Source organism: Dromaius novaehollandiae, chromosome 2, assembly GCF_036370855.1.
Source record: "Dromaius novaehollandiae isolate bDroNov1 chromosome 2, bDroNov1.hap1, whole genome shotgun sequence".
NCBI classification, from domain to species: domain Eukaryota; kingdom Metazoa; phylum Chordata; class Aves; order Casuariiformes; family Dromaiidae; genus Dromaius; species Dromaius novaehollandiae.
This window is the reverse complement of record NC_088099.1, coordinates 41,519,882-41,541,823: the sequence shown is the minus strand read 5'-3', so window position 1 is coordinate 41,541,823 and position 21,942 is coordinate 41,519,882. Positions and strand designations below refer to the sequence as shown.

General features: G+C 37.2%; 1 protein-coding gene across 1 annotated transcript in view; it reads left to right on the top strand.

The window, feature by feature from the left end:
* The window catches only part of HDAC9 (histone deacetylase 9), a 306,119-nt gene that overhangs the window by 159,666 nt on the left and 124,511 nt on the right, over positions 1-21,942 (top strand). Inside the window, exons 14-16 of the mRNA XM_064506335.1 lie at positions 2,130-2,263; positions 10,240-10,360; positions 15,958-16,007. Of these exons, the coding sequence (XP_064362405.1) occupies positions 2,130-2,263; positions 10,240-10,360; positions 15,958-16,007 (305 nt within the window). The remainder of the gene's footprint in view (positions 1-2,129; positions 2,264-10,239; positions 10,361-15,957; positions 16,008-21,942) is intronic.

The following is a 21,942-nucleotide window of genomic DNA, read 5'->3' as shown; positions in this document are numbered from 1 at the left end:
TATAAAAGTAACATATTACAACATTTATATTTTATTTTTTTAACTGAAGGTTGGGTTATGCAAATCTAACCTTGTAGGGAACATTCATAATTAGGATAAAATGCTGGTTGAAAGAATGGCAGGCAGGAGATACTTTCAACTACTTTTGTCAACATTTAACAAGCGCTGTCATTGAAATCCATTGGAGATAAGTGCCTACTCTGCTCTAAGTCCTTGTTGAAAATCCTGATGCGTGCCTGTACATTTAGCATCTATACACTCCAGAAAATCCGGTCTGCTACCTTCTCTGTTGGGCAAAGGAATGGGTTTCTTATCTAACTGTAAATGACCACCGGCAAATTATACAATCAGAATTTGCAATAGAATTTAGAAGTTAAAACTATGGGTGCCAAGAAAAGGAAAGCAAGGTACATAAGCATTCACCTATTTACATGCACACTTGCTATTTCAAATAACTTGTAAGACCTGATGATAGAGCAGTGAAGCTTATAAACTGCACAAGGCAAATAACTGCACAGAAAGGAAATTATTAACTGCTTTGGCAATGCCAGCAGAGATTTTAAGCTGTATTAGTTTATTAGCTCCAGATTTTCACTGGTTCTTTTTTTTTTCTTTAAAATAAAACAAACCAAGAAAGTAAGTATAAGAATTTATTGCTAACGCACTATTCAGTTTGTTAGATAATAATTCAGCATAAACTTAGTCATGCTGCACCAAGATACTGTTTTTGTGTTCTCCGTATGATAAACATAATTGCCATGTTATCATTTTGGCTTAAATAAGAAGATCCCAGAGGATCAGATCTAAAGTACATGAGCTAAGTAATATGGCAGCATAAATACTAGAGCAGCATAATTTAAAATTTCTGGCTTCTAAGTGAATTATCTCAGAACCTTAACTTTGCATTACCCACAATGTAAACAGACTCCTATTCTGCAGAGTTCTTAAACACTTTATTAAAGTTCAATACCCATTCAAGGACTTTACAGAATAAGGGTGGTATTGAGCACGTTGTTGAATCTGGACTTTAATTTTGTATTTTCTTCGCTGGCTGACTTTTCAGTAGCGGGCTAACACAATTTTCCCAGAAGTGTGTTGGCATCCCGAGTAGTGGTGGCACGTAAGAAACAGGTTTTGAAGGTCAGATTTTGTAACTTGGAGAAATTTTTAATTTGAGTCCCTTTCAACTGTAAGTGGAAGAAAAAATCCAAATTTTTCCCAGATAAAAATGGTTCACAGTGGTAAGGAAAATATTTTTTGTTTCAGATATTTCTGAGGAAAATGCAAACAATGAGTAAGTAAAGAAAATTATTTTTCAGTGACTCAGACCTGGTTTGAAAGCCTTGAAAACAGAAGGTTAGCTTAGCTCTGAGCCTATGGCTAGAATCCTCTTTCTCCTACCACATACAGCTACAGAGGAATGTGATCTTGATAGCTGTCCCCTATAAAGTTGTTCTGTCCTTGCATAAATGAAAGCAAAAAATTGAAAAGGAACCTTGCACTGCCATCTAACAACAGGATTTGGTCCTAATTCAGTAGTGGATGGAACTCTTTTTTTTAATGAAAAAAGGGCCCTGGCTGCCATGGCTGCAACTCTCTGAAGTGTATATACAATATGCTTTAAGATCTGGAATTAATATAGTATTAGTTATTCAGTATAAAAGCAAAGTGGTATTGTCATTTTAAAAGATATTAAAAAAGGGTTTTCTGAAGGATTTCTCCATACATTGCAATGAAAATATGTCCTTTTCTTGTTATAAACAGGTTGACTACAGCCTTAACTATCCACTAGAGAAAGAGAAAATAAATTATTCAGTAATTCGATGGATTTTTTTTTCTAGACATGAAAACTATTACATGAGACTACCCATTGCCTTTTTCTGTACAGTTAATTGAGTTTATTAGTATAATTTCTTGGGGTTCATTTTTACCTTCAGGATGAGACAAGATGCATCTTTTCAGTCTAAATTTGGAGTCTCCCAGAGTTAAGGTGAATTAAGATTCAGAATTTTCATCTTGCTCTTACAGACAAATAAAATCAACTTGTTCTGTAATATGCATGGCATGTGACTGTATAACTTGCATTTGTTTTACTTACTGTTTCTTATTGTACTGTCTTTGTGCTGAAGGTGTTGTGTATGACAGTTTGATGCTGAAGCACCAGTGTATGTGTGGCAACTATACTAATCACCCTGAGCATGCTGGAAGGATACAAAGCATCTGGTCAAGGCTGCAAGAAACTGGGTTGCTAAACAAGTGTGAGGTAATTAAAAAAAAACCAAAAACCAAAAAAACCAAAAAAACCCCACCCTAGATAGTTTACTTGTTTAGGTAAAGGACAAATTTATTAAATTCTAAATCTGTCTTCCTTCTGTAATAATAGAGTTATTTGTCTTGGGAGTTATTTGGAATTAGTTGACGATATTGAAATAGTGCATTTTAGGAAAGCACACTTCTCAATCAGCAAGCAGAGAATTTATATGATGGAAATCATTTATCCACAAGCATCAGGACATGAAATCCAGACATAACTGTGATCCTCACCTTGAGACAGGAGAGTAGACGGGCAGTAGCAAATGGCACATACAGTCCTTCCAACAACACAATTCTTAATTTCTTCAAGAAGCTAACAATTTTAATTTTGTAACAGCGTAGGACACTTTTATTTTTTTAATGTAGTTGCTATCACTCCATAAGCACATTGCATCTTGTCTTCTTTCAAGCTATAAAGCCTGTTTTCATGAGCGTTTTCATTTGTCAGAAGTAAAATGGGTACCGAGTCAAAAATCAAGATATTTAAGCCCAATTTCCTAGACAATATCAGAGCAACTGTGGAACTTTCTTCTGTTTGATTTACTTCACAAAACTGTAGATTAAAGCATTATACTTGAGTTGAATGTGGGCTCCCAGGTTCATTCTCAGGCCCTTGGTTACTGAGAAAGAAATCTTTACCTATTACTTACTGTTTCCTGTGAGTGGTTGTGCCACTGCCAAGTTCTGCAAAAGCATGTGGCAGTTGGGGTGCTTACTGCGTTGCAGCACTGGTTTTAAAAAAGCTCAGTGCAAACTACTGTTGAGGAAAAGAATTGTTTGCTTATGTTTTGCAGGATCCCACCCATTGCCTGGGCTCATATACTCCATTTTTTGATTTACTTTTCTTTATATACTTAGATTTTTTTACAAATCCGAGGTAACTTGTACAATAGCTCTTTTTCTGGGGAATGAGTGACTGTCCACAAAGATTTGCTGCAATGTAAGGAGCCAAGCACACTGGGCTCTGAGGTATTGCAAGCACTGTAAATGGATTTGTTGTATACACTCCTCTAACTAGATGGCAGCACTCTAACAGGCTAATGTTTTTTTAAGCTCAGATAATTTTTCAGTCTTCAAGAAGACTTTCTTCCAGGAAGGTCTTTAGGGCCATGTATCACACAAGTAGTTTGAGTGAGGGGATCACATACTTAGGGAGTAAGTTAAAGTTAAAAATACACTTGAGTGCTTTACTAAAAGGAGGCCTAGTTGCCTTGTAGACTCAGGACCCATAGTATATAGAAAAGAAAAAGAAAGAGAATCAATAAAATGCAGTGTGCTACCATGTATTATTTTTTTCAATAATAAACAGATATTGCTGAAGAGCAAAGGGTGTGGAATCTGAAAAAGGTGTTAACTGGTAAAACGGTATAGGTTGCTTCTGAGGTACATGCAATCCAATAGTTTCCTGGAAGACTTAAAGTTTCCTCTTACATTTCTACAATTTAATAAATTGAAATATAGCTTATTAGGTCCTACAAACTCCAGCGAGCGGGCAGAGAGGAAGTAAATCACTATGTCAAATGGCACTCAATTAATTTTGACTTCTGTTGTCTGTTTTAAAATGAGGCTGAAATGTGAAAAGAGCTGTCAAAATGAAAACTGTGATGATAAAACTTCGAGGTACTTCAGTGTGAATAGGGTACATAGATCTGGTGCGTATCTTGATCCTCTTATATAGCTAAAGAAAGGATTACATTTGATGATCTAATCTGTCCTTTGCTTCACTGAATTCTCTTTATCACTTGCTTGACACTAAGCACATCCTGAAATATGCTTGCTTTTCAAAATGAGAAAGGCTGAACTGATTTGCTTCAGTGGTGCTTGGATTCTTTAGAAAAGTTATTTAGCTGAATATATGACTTGGATCTCTAAAGGAGAGGTTATTGCATTATTCAAGAAATAATAGGTTATCACCATTAAACTCCACTGCAGAATGTACTACACTAGGGATGCAGAGCCGAAGCATCACAAACAACTGCATTATCTCTTTGGCTGACTTCTGAATGCAGGTTAATATTTCTTAATGTAAATTCTTAATATAATTTCCCTGAGCTTTGGTCTGAAGGAGTGAGGCAATGCAGGGAGACCCGCTGGTCGGGTTCTGCCATGTCCATTGCCTCGTGCAACAAGTGTGAAGGGCAGTTCAGGAGAATCAACCTGCAACAGCCATTCAGGAAACTGCAGTCACTGTGAACCTGCATGAAGTTTTTCATTAAAAAGTAGTACAGGATTTCTCTATGCAACAGAAGTCAGCACTAGTTGGCAAGCCCTACTGTTAATGACAGAAGTATGTTAGCAAAGACCTCTGCTAGGATTATTGGCTCGGAGATTGCCCAGGAAGCAGGTGAATTAGCAAGGCTGCAGTTCCACTTTTCATCCGAAGAGGTATTTTCAATACCAAGCTAGTACAGTCAGAGGTAGCTCCGACCTCTTCACCTTGCGCTGCACCGTGCACTATACATATCCTTAGCCACAGCTGTGTGTCAGCGGGGCCCTCCCTGTTTTCCTAGAAGAAACCTTTATACAAATGAACAATCAATGTCTATACAATCTTTGTTGTCTACACCAGGGAGTAAGACCTGGTTCCTAAATCATGTGGTGTGGATTAACCCTCTCACAAAGTTCAGGTCTGTGGCCCTGGGAAGGAGCGTGCTCATGTGTATGGAGAACCCAGTCATCACCAACCAGGCAAGGGGTGACTTGCGTTAACTGCAGTGAGCACTGCATCAGCCCCACATATACTCCTCTCATAGCCCCATGTGTAGCATGATTATTTTAAACATAACTTGGTAAAATCATAACAAGGTTTGACTGGGGTACTCAAAGCTGTGTCTTCACTACAAAATTTAAAGTGCCTGGGACTGTTCTCCACCGCTCAAGCCAACTGGCATGGAAAAGCCCATGTTCATACTATCAGGAATGCTCCTTGGCCCATGCCAGCAACCAAACCATGTCTGGGAGCTGTTTGGGAGAACGCTAGTTGCTCCTCAGCCAAAACGGTGTGAAGGACCACTTTAGCAATTTAATAGTAGAGATGATTGTGTTCCTCTGCCTGGGAATGTTTCCTGGCACTGGTCAATTTACTGCTGCAGACACAGCCAAAAGGACTTGCTTCTCCAGACTGTATTTTGTCTTTCTATCCATAGGTATTTGAGCTCTAGAGTTATTCAAACAAGAGTTTGCAAGAGTTTTGCTAAATCAAAAAAGTAGTTCTAGGGTTTTTTTCATTTTTGTTTTGTTTTTTAATCCCATCACTCTTCTAAATGGATGGAGCACTTCCCTCATCAGGTTTCACAAGACAAAGGAAAAATAAAAACATTTAGATCATGTCCAATACTGAGAATTATCTTAGTGAGTTTTATAATGTTACTAAAGACTGAGCCCAGGGCAAGAAAATGCAGTCATTTTCCTCCTGTAGTGTTTTTTTTTTTATAGTCCTGGTATATAAAATATATTTTGGTAAAATAAAATTATTACAATACTTTTGCATTAGATTAACAGTTTTGCCTCTGTTTTTTGAAAAGCCTGTTTTGCACTTGGTAAAGGCTGATGGACATAGAATAGTCCAATGTCAACGGGTGGCACCAGATCAGGGCAACTAAAAGACACAAAGATTGGTGTAAAAACATCTATTGGCTTGCTCTTAGTAAAGAGCAATGCATAGCTGCCCTACCTTTGGGACAAAAGGAGGACTGAATTATATTTTGGTAGTGGTGTCTGCTTTCTACTTGTTCTGTGGAGAGGAAGTATTTGCATAGTTCCTGTGGGGCCATAATTTATGCACACATGACTGACATCAGGCTATACTGATCAGCACAGCTTTAGAAAGGAAAAGAGGAGTGTATACGTGGTCCCACTTACTGCCTCCACCTCTATTTCCTGTAGGGATCATGGTCCAGCAACATTTTCTTTTTCAACATGGAATCTGATCTGAATTTTCATAGTTTTCTGTATTAGGGAGACACCTTGCAGCTCCTGCTGTCTGCATCTCATGGACTGAAGGGGTCAGAATGGAGAAATTTAAAATTCAAAAACACGTGAGTTTGCCAGATTTCATGGACTGAAATAAATAAAAGAAATTCCACACTCTGACTCTTAGTTTACCACAAAAGAAGCAATAAGGGAAAAGAGAGTCCATGCAGACACTTAAGAGCTAAAAAAAACCTTGTAGTGTTGAACCTATTCATGTTAGGTACTGTAAAACACAAAAAGAAAATAAATGCATCCCTATGTGTGTGCATGAATGGGAGAGTGATGCTTGCAATTTCCACGCACGCGCGAGAGAAAGATGTACGTGTAGTGACTGGCCAAAAGATTAATGTTATCTGGAAGTATTTTTAAAAAAACAGTAGAGGATTAAACAACAATAAGAAGTCTCAGAAAGGCAGGAAAGACTCAGAAAACCTTGTTTACAAACTAGATAGCACGAGGGAATTTCAGAGATGCTATATCCATACAAATAGCTGCAGTAACGGGAATAGACACCTTGTACTGAGAGACCTGAGTGAGAAATACTGCTTAAGCTATGTCAACTAGTCTTATTAGCTTAGCAGAGAAACACAGACAGTGTCACTTTTGTCTTTTTCAATCTCTGATGGTGCAAGAGTTTAGTCTGCTGAAAGCATAACCAAAATCTTCAGGTTAATAGAGGTTATCTGTGAGAAACTTTAATGGTCTATTTTAAACAGGAGACCAGAGCAGGCAGTCCTTTCTGACCTTAAATTCTAAGAAAGGTGAAAGTATTTTCCTGCTGTGGAAAAAATAACTTTCTAATTCTAGAATGGTTTTTGAAGCACTCAGATGCAGTATTTTGCTCTCCTGAGATGCCCCAGCTGAGGAGAGAACTGCATGTGTGAGGGGAGAAAATAAACACAAAAAATTTCATGTACATCAGAGAAGAGTGACTTGCCTTTCGTTAGGGATATATGACCAAAAAAGCCCTTTCAAATTCCTTCCAAATGAAACAAATACTGTTTACGTGTTCTGCTATGTTATTTCTGGTTTTCTAAGAAAGGGAACATCTTTTTCACTGGCTTTATGCTAATTTTCTGCTTTCTACTACATTTTAGGCTTTTGATACTACCACAGCCAATAAAAATAAAGGACACTTTGAAATAAAAAAAGAGATGGGTAAAAGTGTATGCCTAAAGTTATAAAAATGCATACGTTATGTTGTCGGATAGCTCATGCCAGTGAGAGCTAGAAACTGTTGCTTTGCATAACTGAAATTGTATGATTCCAGATTCTGGTAACAGACTTACAACATGTGCTTTTGTAGATCTGACATCGTTATGTAAGAAGAATTATTCTTAGCAATTATTAGAGGCTTTTAATACCATTATTTTTCCCTTCTATATGGAACCTTGGGTTGTTGGAATTTTAATGTTACTGAAAATGGCTCAACAAACAGAGATATACCAAGGGTGGGATGAAAGGAACATCAAATGAGGAGGGGGGATGCCAAAACAGGCACATATGTGTGAACTGTTTTCCCTCCCCATTCTCCTGTCATTTGCTCACTGATGCTCGAGGTTAGAGCTGGAGAAGCAGCGGAGAAATGGCAGCTCTGAGCCGTGCCTGCCCTCTTAGCTGCAGCCCTTGGCTGCACCCTGACGAACTCATTGCCCGGGGAGCGGGGCATTCTCTTTGATTCTCTTCGATTTCCCCACCAGACCTGTTTCTGCACAATCTGTTTCTGCTCTGGAAAATCTGGCTGGCAACGCTGGGTAATACATAGCTCACCGGCAAAATTCTCCTGCTCTCTGGCCCTTTTGGGGGCCACTTCGAGACCCTACCCCATTGGCGCAAAGCACTGCGTTCCATAGGATACCTCAGAGCTCCCTATCATAAGACTCATGTCTATCTGTGGGTCCTTTTAAGAGTGATATGGCATTTAGCAGCACTATAAAAAGAGCCAGACAATGAACTCTTTTAAACATGTCTTGAAGAGTTTTTATATAACTTGTAGAAAATATATGACTGGAGAGTGAGTATGTTACTCAAGCTTCTTTGATGTGACCTTCCTCAAATATCTCTTTACTTTTCTTGTATACTCGTTTTAGCTGTCCTAAGAGCTATCCTCCCTTCCCTGTTTCTCTGTGGAGAATTGGGTATATATATTTTAAAGCAATTTATTAGAAACACAGTCCTTAGTGAGAACGGATGAACAAATAAATGTTACAAGTCACCGCACTTGTGAAGAAAAACATGTTATCTGACTGAGAAGAACTATTATGGAGTTTACTGACTGCATGAGGTAACATAATGTGCTGAGTTTGATTGTGCAACTGCATGTTAAAAGGATGTGAGTGCACTGCTAAATTCTCATGTGAGACTGGGAGAGGCCTGAAGAAATTAGAGATGAAAAAAAGGTTTGTTAAGTCATTTAGTTCTTGGATCATTCCCTAAAATGTTTTTTCCATTGCTGTGTCCAGTTAAGTTTTAAACACTGCGAGAAATAGGGCTTCCACCATTTCCCTGGGGGAGCTTGTTCCACAGTCATCTAGATCTAACTCTTAGGAAATTTTTCCTGATTACTCAGAAAAAAATGCCACTGCGTAACTCAATATAAATTGTGCCTGGTTCTTCTGAACCATCCCAGACGACTGCTTTTTTTCCTCAGTGCATGTTCTCTTTAAATATGTATAATATTGCTTTCTTCTGATAGTGCAGAGAAGAGGTTGGTGCTTTCAGATGCATGTGAGTAGGTGATGGATATAGTGTGAATGATGAATTAGCTTCTAGGAAAACTAGTTGTGAGTGGTATTTTTGTAACAGGTTAATCAGTGTAGTAAAAATAGGATGGTCTAGTTAGAGAAATTCTGTATCTGTAGACCTTGACAGTCAGGCTGATTCACATTCTCACTCCTGAGAGACTTTGCCCCAAGTGCTCCTAGTGACCAGCTCTGCAAAGAGAATCTGAGACCTTAAAATCAGTCTGTTTTCTCTCTACCCTGTCCAGTATCAACAGTAAAAATGATCTTGGGATCAGAACTCTGTTGACAGTGCTGTTTATTATGCCTGAGCCTGAACAAAATCTACTTCATTTTGCTGTAGCTGCAAAGCCTGCGCCACACTAACGGAAGCGGAGAAGTAAATATTTTTATGGCCATGTGTAACTCCAAATATATACTAGGAACAGATCTGCTAAATAAGAAACTGTTAGTTTTATCTTCTCTTTCTTATTTCCTATCTTCCTTCCTTCCTTCCTCAACTGATAGTATTTCAAGGGGTTTAGAGAAAGAAGTCCCAGATTTTTTAATATTGATTTAAGTGGGGAGAATACAGGCTGGAGAAACAGTTAAAGAAAGAAACTATACTTACAAAAAAGATAAGGAAGCAAGTGAGTCAGCATGTGTGACAGAAAAAAGATCCAGGGAGATCAGACATACATTTGAGAAAAAAAGATACAGAAAAATTTTATTCAAGTGTTTAAACTCTAATTCTCTTCCTCTCCCTGGCTCTCCTCACTGTGATCATGTTCTTCACAGCAACATAAATCGCTGGTACTAGTCATATGGCAAAACACATTAATCCTCATTCAGAATACATCTGCAGTTTACAGGTGTGAATAAGCTTTTGTTCTTTAAACTTGAAGTTGTCTAGCCAACTTTCTAACTTACGAAATACTTCACCTTTTGGGTTCTATCTCTTAATGCAATATAGAAAAGAGGGAGATTTTTTTCCTTATATGTGAAACCTTGGATTAAGTTAACTCTGCTAAGACGTAAGTGAAGCATTTGTGATAAACCACACACGCATTTGTTTTTCATATAGCATTACTTTAGTAAACAAATCAGTGTCACATTCCTGCATGACGCAATTTCAACCCATTATTAATCATACTGAATGTTATTTTGGACCTTTACTTTTTTTTCCCGAAATATTGTCAGTGGAATATTGTAGGCCTCTGCTGTTTTCTTTCAGCGAATTCGAGGTCGAAAAGCCAGTCTGGAGGAAATACAGCTGGTTCACTCTGAACATCATTCACTGCTGTATGGCACCAGCCCCCTGAACAGACAGAAGCTGGACCCCAGGAAACTCCTAGGTCTGTACAGGCCTCTATTCTACTGAGAACAGCACATTCCAGCACTGTCATTAGTCATAGCTGGTGTCAGTTTAAAATACTTGGCAAGCAGTGTGACAAAAATTCACTTTTTCCAAATGCATTGCTATGTGGAATGAGAATGTTACAATGGAAGCCAAATATAGATTAGCAAAATGCACAGGCTGGAAAACAGCAATAGAAGTTTCTCCACATTTGCTTCAAAATCATCTAAATGTTAACCCTTTATCGTAACTTGTTCTCCATCAGAGGGCAATGGCAATTTGGAACACAGTTGGTTTTCTGTCTCCTTGTGTTCTTTGATTTGAAAATGGGAGTTAAAGATACACTTGCTTGTCAGAATTGCTTGTTTGCTGTTCTCATTTGCTTTATTTCAACCATCATCTGAGCCGCACTGAGTACAGATACCATGCTTAGATCTTGCTAAGATGTGAACTTTATTTTAATGCCTTCCCATTATGCTGAATATGATACCTTTCTCAATAATAGGAAAAAACATATTAATATATTAAATGGACCTATGGGTATACAGAATATCAGAAAACTGACAGCATTGTCATGTGAAATATGTCTATGCATACCAGCACTCAGTGTATGCTTTTATATTAAGAAAAATAGGGTTAAATTCAGCTCTGTAGCACAAAGCAGAGCATCTTGTCAGAACTTCTACAGCGAATGTCAAAAGAAACACAATAGTGCATTTTGGAAATAATCTGTGACTAAAATCCTGCCCTCTATGTCCCAACACACTAGATGCAATACTAGAAATCTCTGCTATTTTTATAACACTCATTCTAAGATGTGGAGTTTTCCCTAGATGTAATAAAAAACAAACCAAACAAAACCAATACTAGCTATCAAAAGAGATTGCTGCCACACTTCTGGTAAAATGTGGGAATTAGTTTGCTTTAGAAACTGATGCTAAGAGTTTCTTTTGTAAGGCAGACTTGCTTCAGTGAAGGCTAGATAATAGAAATGTCTCCATCACAGCGTTATCTAAGTTTATATACCTTCTTAGACAAGACATCATAAAAGGTTAAAAATACTTGTACTATGATACATTAAGACAGGAGTTTGAATTATCTATGTACAGGAGATTCCTCCTTAAAAAAAAAAAAAAACAAGTTTTTCCAACAAAAATCATATATTGAAAAATTCCTGCAAAATGAAAATTTGAAAGTATTTTGATTTGGGTTCATCAACATTGTCAAAATGTTCCATTTTGATAGAGTCAAGCATTTCATATAGATTTTATTGGTTTTGATTCATTTCATTTTAATTTTTATATTACTAAATAAAACATACAATGATATAAAATATCGCACCCATTTGGGATCTCAGAGGTTGACTAGCATATGAGATGCAGTGTGTAGTTTCAGTTATGGGGTGAAAAAAGTAATGCACCCAGGTTCTCCTACTTCATTCCTGCCTATGTATAAAGACTGTAGAAAGCTTTGTTTATCTAATCTCAGAAAATCCTTTCTTTGCTCACAGTTCTTTTATTCAGCACTCTTTGCCTCTCTTATTCGTTACTCAGTCCAAAATATTTACTCTCTGAGTTTGTATCAAGATCACGCTCCTACCATATATTCTGAGAGTATCCTTGGCTTAACACCCTTTTCTGTCTCTGTTTGTAGGATGTTTTCCTGCTGTCTCTCTCACAGCCTTTTACCAAGACAACAGTCAATGAAACACTCTTCGCACATGCTTTTGCATGTGTCTCTGTTTTGGCTGGAGGCTTTAATCATTTGAGCTTTCTGACTCTTATATAAAGGAACTTAATTGTCTCTTATATTTTCTCAAAATGAAATGTAACTGTTCCACCTTTTACTGTCCCCAGCTCAGGGACGTTGAATGTAACCAATACTGACATTAAAATTAACATTTTGGTATAGTATAAAAATTCAAAATGATGTATTGCAAAGGAGAAAAATCTAAAGGAAAAGTTTCTGTTCAAAGATGTCATCAATAACAACAACATTTCATAAAACATTTCTGTTTTGATGAAAGTGCATTTTTTCCACAGACATTGTTCCATCAGAAAATGGCTTTGCATCCTAATGAAAAAGGGTACCTAACCATCCCTTCCCAAAAGACAGAGGCATAGTTTGTTCTCCACTTGCATTCCGGAAAAGTGCTTGTTTCCTCTCTATGCTCGGAAGAATCCACCTGCATTGTTTGAAGCCCTTTTGTTGCTAAAAAGCACTTACTGTATCTTTCAAACAGAAACGAAACGATTGGGGGAATGAAGTTTAGGTATGACTAAGGATAGTAATGTCCTACTCACTTGTCCTAACTACTTGTTAATATATGCTTATTTTACTGTCCATGTTCAGGAAAAAAACTCTGGAAGACTGCAAAGCAAAATGGCTGTAAAGTACTGAAATCAGTGAGAATTATGCACACAGTTTTAGTTTTCATGTGCTTAATGCTTTCAGAATATAAACTGTCTTGAACTCTTGACTTTATTTGCCCTGAATCAGGGCCTACAAATGCAGCTATTGCAAATGATCACTTCAATTTTTACACTATTGAGCAGTTAAGCTTTTGACTGATCGTGTTTCATTGCGGTGTGTTAAGCAACATGTTATGTTGCATTACATTTTCTTGACATGAAGGAAACTAATATGGAGACTGTGTGTCAGCTCGCATTATGGGTTTATGTGACAGAACACAACCTTTCAAACCTCTTTGAATAAGCTCAAGGGCAGAACAGTTTCCAAACAGGTCTTAAAAATTTGTTTGCTTTTTCCCTCTCCAACTATAATTGAGAAAGTGTTTCTAAAAGCAAGTTTCCAATGATTACAAATTTGTGAAAGTGAGACATATGCTGCCAACACATCCCTAATGGCGAGGCAGTTTTTAAAGTGCAGCTAAAGGAAGCATTCACAGAGCATCTGCAACTACATTGCAATTTCAAGTCAGTCAAAAAACGACCATTTAGCAGAAATGGCTTCATCCTCCAGGGATGATACCAGGAAACCATTAGGTTCCTCAAACTCACATTGCTGAACTGTGCCTTTTCACAAGTTAATGTGCTTTTCAGTTCTTTTTTTTCTTTTGAGAGAGTTTTTTGCCCATCACTTTTCTTGCTCATCAGACTCTCAGTCCTCAGTTGTCAATAACCTCAGCAGATTCCTGAACTTCCATAGGGGCCTCCTGACCTCAGTGATAGATGTCATAACAGTTAAATTTGATTAACCACTTCTCCTGCCTTTGTGAGTTGGCATTTTAGAAGACAAAACTTTGGTATTTTTTCTAGCTCTATGTGTAAATTGTTGTGGTCAATCTTCCATAAAAAGTCATTTTTTCTCATATGATTTGCTGTTGATTGCAATGTCTGTCCTAGTAAAAAGCCAGAAAAGTAGGATTTTTAAATTTTCCTTCTACCTTACTTGAAATATCCCAGGATCTCATTTTTAATTCTGGAGGTATTCTGGGGTGGGGAAGGGAAATTGCTGAGTATTTACCAGGTTCTTCTGGGGCATCATTTCCAATCGTCATGGGAATTACCCATGTTGATTCATTTTCAAGGTTTGATTTTGTTACTGCTTTTCATTTTTGGTGAGGAGTGTTGGGAGAGCTTTTCTTTCTGTGAAGATGGATAGGTGATGGTCTCACTCTCTCTTAGTGGAACCTTTCCACACATTGATCTTTCCAAGAAATTTTGGTGTTTCTTTTGTTCTATAAACTCTGTTATCTGCTCTTCTGACTATTGTGCAATAAGAAACAAATGTCCTAGCAAGTTTCTTGATATATTAAAAAGCCATTGTGCTTGTTTTCACCCGTTTTAGTGCTATCTGTTGATCGGTTTTAGTGCCTTGCCTCACCATCTGTTTTTTTTTCTTAACTTTCTGTTTGTTTGTTTTTATTAGTGTTTATCATCCACAATATGCCCAGTTGCATGGAGATAAATGAGAACTCATCTGTTCTTTCTTATGTCCCAACTGTGCAGTGGAATTTAAGAAAACAGGTCTAGTCATTCAATATGCTAAAAATGCCTTCTTTTATCTCACATTACAGCTTACATTGACTTCTCCTAACACTTCAACAGCACTAATTTTTAGTTATCTGTTCGAGACTTTTTGTTCTTCACCTCAGTAAAAAGTGAAAAAATGCTCTTTGCATTGGTCACTGGATCTGCTTAGCAAGGGATCTGGAAAATCCTCCTAGACTTCTGCTCTGACAAGCTCCTTCAGCCATTATATCCTTGTATGTCTGGGGCCATGCCATTAGCACTCCCAGTACGAGGATGCTCGGCATAGCTGCCACACCTGCATTTCCCCTGGTAGCTCTGCAGGAGGCTTTGTTTGGATTCTCCTGAGCACTGTGCAAACTGATCAAAGACCTCTGGCCAGTTAAAGATGTATCTTGGATTTTACTCGGCGTGTAAAGCACTTTCTTCATCTCAGACCTTGCAGTCTAGTCTCTTATACTTCAAAGATGATGGCTTATAATTATCTTTATACATTTCATTGGCACCTGTTAAACATGAGTAACTGTAGCATTTGTCTCTTCCTTAGTGATGGGTGACTAGTCTTAGGTAACTTGAGTGATTCACTATCTAACGTTTCCTCCATATGGCAGAGTTACAAAGCTAGTTCTGTGATACGGCAGGGGAAAAGTGTATGTTCTCTTCCACAGCTGCCTTAGGATCAAATTACACTTGAACAGCAACTGCATCAAATCCTGAGATCCTTACTCGGTTTTAATAGTGCTCTTATCAAGACAAACAGTGAGTTACGTGGTTTAAAAAAAGAAAATATGAAGGAATAAACAGGGAGGATAAATATTATGATAAAAACAATCATATTGTCTAATGTATAAATCAGGATAAGCAAGAAATTAGGCTTTAAGTCTATTTATTAATTTTTTATGTTTCCTTTAGAAGAATCTATTTACCGCATAATACTGAAATAAATAGTATCTCATTTTACATTTAAAAAATATGGATATATTGATTGAGTGCAAGTAAATGCACTTTTGCATAGATAGGAAGACAAAGACTGAAATTTTCAAAGGAGCTGGGTGAGCTAGGCACCTAGAGCAGGAGTCAGCTCAGCTAACTTTCTGGATAGGTGAAATTAAGAAATTAGTTTTCGGTTCCCTGTAAGCTTAATGAGGCTCCTTCTGTTGTCAGTGAAAAGAAACAGGCACTTCTCAAATATAATTAATTCCATCAGTCATCTAGGCTGAATAGAGGTGCCTAGCTCTCCTCCCTGACTGCAGAAGAAGCTGAGATGACTAGCTTAGACTAGCTGCTTATCTTTTTGGCAGCGAACGATGCTGTGATGACTACTAGCCCTCGTTCAGACTTTCTGTGGAGATTGGATCATTACGTATATGCTCTTTTGGAACCACGTGCTTACCAATTTTAAGATTTGCCACTGTTGAAAAAAAGTAATTTCAATGTCCCATGGCTGATTTGTTTTCTAAGTATTATTAATATTTTTATTCTAATGTATGGTATTTTGATTGTGTAATATAAAAATTTAGAAATCAGAATTATTCTAATGAGGGATTACTGTTCCAGTTTTTGTTAAACAATGCTTATTGTTTCTTCTTTCTTTAATATATAGGAAACGTGTCTCAAAAACTCTTTTCCTTGTTGCCTTGTGGGGGACTTGGGGTAAGTAGATGCTGTTTTCTTTGCAAGAGGGACAGCATACAACAAATGTATTCATGATCTCTTTAGCATTGTTGCAGTATCAATTTAAAGTCTTCAGAAGCTAATAATAAATGTAGAGATGAAACCTGAGCCATTATCATACTGTGTTTTTAAAGACACAGAAGACAGAACGTTGACATAAACTTATGGAACAGTTAGATAGGAAAATAGTTTGTTGTGATGATGTGTAAGTTTCTTAGATGCCCTGTATCTTTTTGCATGAGTTCTTTATTTTTGAGAAAAATTATGCAGGTATAGTTGTTTATAGGAGAATGGACTTTGAAGAAGCTGTCTTATGGACTGTTTAAAAGGAGATATAGCTTTGCATTTCTGAGAGAAGAAAAAAAAATAGCAACACTTTTAGCATAAGCATAAACTGCTTATAGCTGCTAGAACATTGTAGATGCTGATAAATTAACTCAATAACTAAACATTCTTATGTCCTGTTTTGACACTGATCCATTCTGAGATAAAAGCTTGCAAATATGTGTTAGGGCTCAATGAACCATATTCGCAGATGAAAATCTGATACAAAACTAGGAAAAGAATTGCTTTAAGTTACTGAAAAAAATTAGAATGGAGAATTTTTACTGAAGTTTGTATCATGCTCATGTTAAATTCTAGTGAAGATAATTTGAGGGAGATATATTTTTTCACTTACTTTTTTTTTTTTTTTTTTTTCCCCCACACAGAGGCATTCTACGCTTTTTCATCCAGCTGGATCCATTACTTATTGATGTCAGCAATATCAAAGCGAAATGCTGATATTACTGGCTATTGATGGCCTGGCTGGAGGATGTAAATATATCTTAGTTTCCATTCACTGTTTTTTAGTATGCAGGAATAAACCCACAATCTCTGGAGTGCAATTGGAGCTATAGGTCAACTTCCAATGTAATCTTGCAATGTTTTTCTTCTCTCTACTATAGCTCACCAACTTGTTTTATTTACTTTTATCCTTCACAAAGGATGAGTTTCATACTACAGTAATCTTTTTTTTTTTTAATGAGATGGCATCATGAAGCCTGAAGCTGACAAAATAAATATGAAGAATTTAACAAAAATAAATATATTTTCCTTTTTAGTTTTCACTATTTCTAAATTTTTTGAGGATTTTTGAACTATGAATTAAAGAACAAAAGATCAAGAGGTGGTAATTATTCCAGGTCCTGTAATGTGGATTTATGCTTCCTAAGGATTCTGGCTAAGATTGTGAACTCAGTGATTAACAACTTGCTATAATAGAAATGTGGGGATCATTTACGTATGTGGATTAACTAACATTACACATAGGTGTGGATGCATGCATGTGCACATGCACCTCTGTGTGCGTGCGCGCGCGCGCACACACACACATGCACACACTTTTATATATAAAAACGTGAAAATAATTGTCATTAAGACAATTTTCCCACTGTTATTGCCATTATTAGGAAATTTAGAGAACTGAACAAGAGATTTTATAGGTTTTGGAATGCAAAAATGATAGTGGTATTCTTCAAAAGATAAAAATGTAAAAGATTTTTTCTTTGAAACAGGTTATTGAGGCATTAATGAATTCTGTTGTAAAAATCTTGAATAGGGGTGCACTTTGATTTCTTTTTGTAATGCAAGAAAAGTATGTTGTCCATTGTAAAGCTAATGCAAGCCAGAAATGCTCAGTGTAACTTCATTTTTTTAAGCACTTAAATTTATCTATGCTTTTTTTGTGGCTGTTTGCTTTATTTCTGATTTAAAATAATGGAAATTGGATTAAAGAACATGTTGTAGAAATACATCCTTTATTTACTTTTTTTCTAGTTGGTTTGCCTTCCTACATATTATTATTGTCAGGTTTGCTATGAGATTTTTTTAAAGGAATGGGTTATGACCTTTTCAAGGTAAATAATCAGATTAGGAGCTCTCTTTTACTGATATTTAGTTGTCTGTTAGTTCAAATGAGCTCTGGAAAAGGGAGCCACTTTGCCCTGTGTGGAAAGCAATCCCTTTACATATTTTTGAAAATGATGGTGGAAAGAAAGGAGCATTGATAGTTAGTAGTTTTCAGTATGATGGAGGATATGAAGCAGTAAGCAATGTAAACCTGTCAGATCATGGTTTAGGTCATGGGAAGTCTCTGTGAGGGGGCGGGATAGAAGTGTCTGAATGTAATTTTTTTCTTCTCTTTTATTTCTTTTTCTTGCTTGCTTGCTTGATTACTTGTTTGCTAAAAAATACAGTGAGAAAGAGTATTATTTTAAAAAAAACTTTCATTCTTCCATTTATGACTGTCTCTTGAAGAATGGCTTTCAGAGCTCTTTGATCGTATTGCCTCCTAACCATATGGGGACCTCGCTGGCTGTCATTATGCAGCCCTTCTATTCTGAAATAGATTAGCGGTTAGACTATTCACAGAGGGGATGGGAAACCCAGGCTTATTTATGTCCGCTGCCATGCTGGATTTAATAGCAGATCTACCCTCTCTTGGTGGGGGGGAGGGTGTTGTAACCATTGAGGCGATCGCAGACTGTTTTTGGTTGGGGACCCCTCACATGATCCACTGAAGCTGTCCGCTGTTGAAAACAGTTCAGGACTCCTGGGCCCATAAGACAGAGCGGAAGAAGGGTCTAAAGGCCATTTATCTAAGTCTGTGGTCTATCTACAATGGATTTACAGGTAATGTGAAGTCTTAGCTCTCAGCCTTGCTCCAGAGACAGCTTACCTATTTCACATGAAAAAATCACTGGGCAAAACACAAACAACTCTTGGAGCGAGTGCTGGAGCCCAGGGCTCCATAGGCAGTGAATGCCTGAGGAGCTATAAAGATTGTACTAGCATGGTCTTGGGATGGCTTGCATTTCTGCCAAAAAACTTGAAGGCCCAACCAACCTCCATAACTCTGAATTCCATAATATTATTCGTTTTGTTCAATAGCGCCAAGAAGCTGCAGTCAAGATCAGAGTTCCTCTTCTTTCAATATTGTCTATGGTTATAGTAAAAGAAAGTTCTTTCAAGAATTTTGCAAAGTAAATGAAAGACAGTGTAAATAGAAAAACTCCTATATTCTCTGATCCTGTTTCATCATTGCTCTAAAGCTTTCACTTCAGTGCAAATTGCATATAAAGCTACCGTTTACTTATTTTGTAAATATTTTTCATCCATATGAATTTTCTTCCAGGCAGTGAAAGTGACTGCTTATGTCAGGGTCATTGGTGACTTTCACTTGGTATATTCAAAGCTTTCAGAAGAATACCAGACAGTAAGCTACACAGTTTTATAAGAAACTGTACAAGTAATAAATTTATCTCTCCAGCTATGAAAATGAAGCTGTCTCATACCAACAGCCAAACTGCACAGGTGTCACAGGGAGAGAAAGAAATGTTGACTAAATCTAACCTCATAAATTTGCCAATAATAGGCTTTCTTTCAGTGATGGCTCATTATCATAGGACTAGCCAGGGTCAGCAGTACAACAGCCCTTGAAGTATGGGACCTCCCTTTTGCAATAATGCTTTTTATTCTTTTTTCAAGTTTGACACTGTTCCAGGACCAGCTATTCCTAAGCAGTCCTAAATACTGCGGGGTGAAATTCCTTGTGTTGGAGAAAGACAAACAGCTTAAAGGCCAGGGTTTTTAATAACAAGAGATGGTTCCTTGCAGCTGGTCAGAGGTTTGGAATGTGAAGAGTATTCCAGGAAAGATGGGTAGATTGCAGGTAAAATGGCCAAATGGGGAGAATAATCACAAGTTACTTTTTGGTTCTGTGGATGATCAGACAATTCCACAATTTTTCGTCTGTATACAGCCATTAGAGAAATAGTTGATTATTTGATCAATGCATACACCCATTCCAATTCCTCCCCTTCTGTTGCTCAGAGAAAATGGCAATAAAAGAAGCAGAAATCTACTTTTAATGGGAATAAGTTTCATCTCCTTGCCTCAGTCTGTCACTAAAAATAGTGACTGTTTTCCTGCCTGTTTGACCTGCCGCTGTGTGAAGAAATCTTGAAGTCATTTCTCAGCCATATTTTTTTGTCTAGTTGATAGGCAAAAAAACCCACAAAAGCAAAGAAGAGCAGGCTTTTATGATAATGTCATCATCGGCTCCCAGCTTCAAACACTTTTGCGGCTTTTGAATTGTCATTTATAACTTGGAACTGAACCGACCCATAATTCCCCTGATGCATTTAGAGAAATTGATAACAGACTGCTTCTTTTATGGCTCAGAGGAGGCAACTCCAATCACATCACTATTGGCAGTCAATATTATTTTCTGACATGGTTGTAAAAGTATAAAGGGGCTTATGGCATTTGTTTAGATGAGGAATGGGCTCTCAAGCTGTGCTGGGGTTTATGGGTCCAGATTACTGAGAAGCAAAGGGAATATGATGTTTGCAAACAGGATATGATTTTATTTAAGTTTGGGTTTCATACGTTGTTCCCTGGGGATTGCCCTGCAGACAGGAGAGAATTTCACTTTTATCATATGAAATTGGGCAGTTCTCCAATTCAAAAAAAAAAAAAAAAAAAAAAAAAAAAAAAAAAAACCAAGACACTGCTCCAAATCTGTACTGTGCAAAGTCAGATCTTTAAATTGCAAGAGAAGGAGCTGGGGAAGAACACCACCCTGCAAGAAATCACTTATACAGAATAAATGTTTAGTGAGCTGAACAGCATGGTTCGTGGGCTAAATATTGAGCTATCTGAAGGCTAAGCTGGCTACATTTTATGGAAAGTGCATTGCATTCCCTCTAATTTTGCTTTTGTGGCAGTGAAAGGGGAATCAGATTTTCTTCTGGGATGAGCTGTGTTGTTTCATTAGCTTTAGTATAACTTAGATCTTTCATACTAGAAGAGAATTTGGGCCTGTAACTATATATATATATAAAAGTAAAGCTATAAAATTGTTTCTATACTTTTACAAATCCTTCAAAATGCTTGAAGCATCTTTCTGAATTCTCTGAATGTTACATCAAAGGAGTTAAAGACTTACACATAGTTGTATATTTAAATATATGCATGCATGCGTGTGTGCGCGCGTGCGCACATGCACTACTCTTGATTTTCTCCTTGGCATTCCTTGTTGTGGTAGCTGGCCAGTACTACTTTTTGCCTTGGACACACAGGAAAAAAAAGCAAGATGAATGATAATTAGTGGACAATTTTAAATAATTTATCCAGGCAATATGTTGTTTTGTGCTACTTCTCATTCTTACCTTGATCTTTCCAGTCTAGGGGCAGGAAGAACTGTGAGCAGTTACAAATTAGGACTCCAGTGCATTCCTCTTATTTGTATAAAAGTTAACGGTACCCAACATGCCCTTTTGTAAGAATTAAGAAAGTATTTGTGAGGAGGTTGTTCCCCAGACTGTTTAGGGGTCTCTCCTTATATCTACATCCAATGCTGGCTGTTAAGAAAGCAGACTGCCTACGGTTTGGGCACTCAGATTAAGCATCATCTCCACTCAGGTGCTACAATTAACTTGTGTCTTTCCCCTATATCCCAGGCTGTACCCAAATAGGTAAAGCTCTTTTATAATATCAACCAAAAATATGTCTGTTTCTTTGTTTGGGGCAAGTAAGCTGTTATCCCTAAAAGCTCAGCAACCCAATAGGATACCTTCCATTGTGTAATCATTAATGTACCACGTTGCCAATATAGTCACCTGTTAATTCAAAGTGCTTGCAAAGTACAAGCAGCTTTTTTAACCTACTGAAATTTGTCAGTCATAATATTTTGGAGCAGTTTTGAGGAGACTTCTTGGGAAAAAAGGACTTTTTTACCTCCTAAGCCTCTCTGACAGCTCGACCATCTATAAAGAAATTCCAAGATTTTAATCAGAACAAACTCACAAACACATTTTACTTTGATATATTTTGCGTGACTTTTTAGAGCTTACAGTTACAAAGCTTCAAC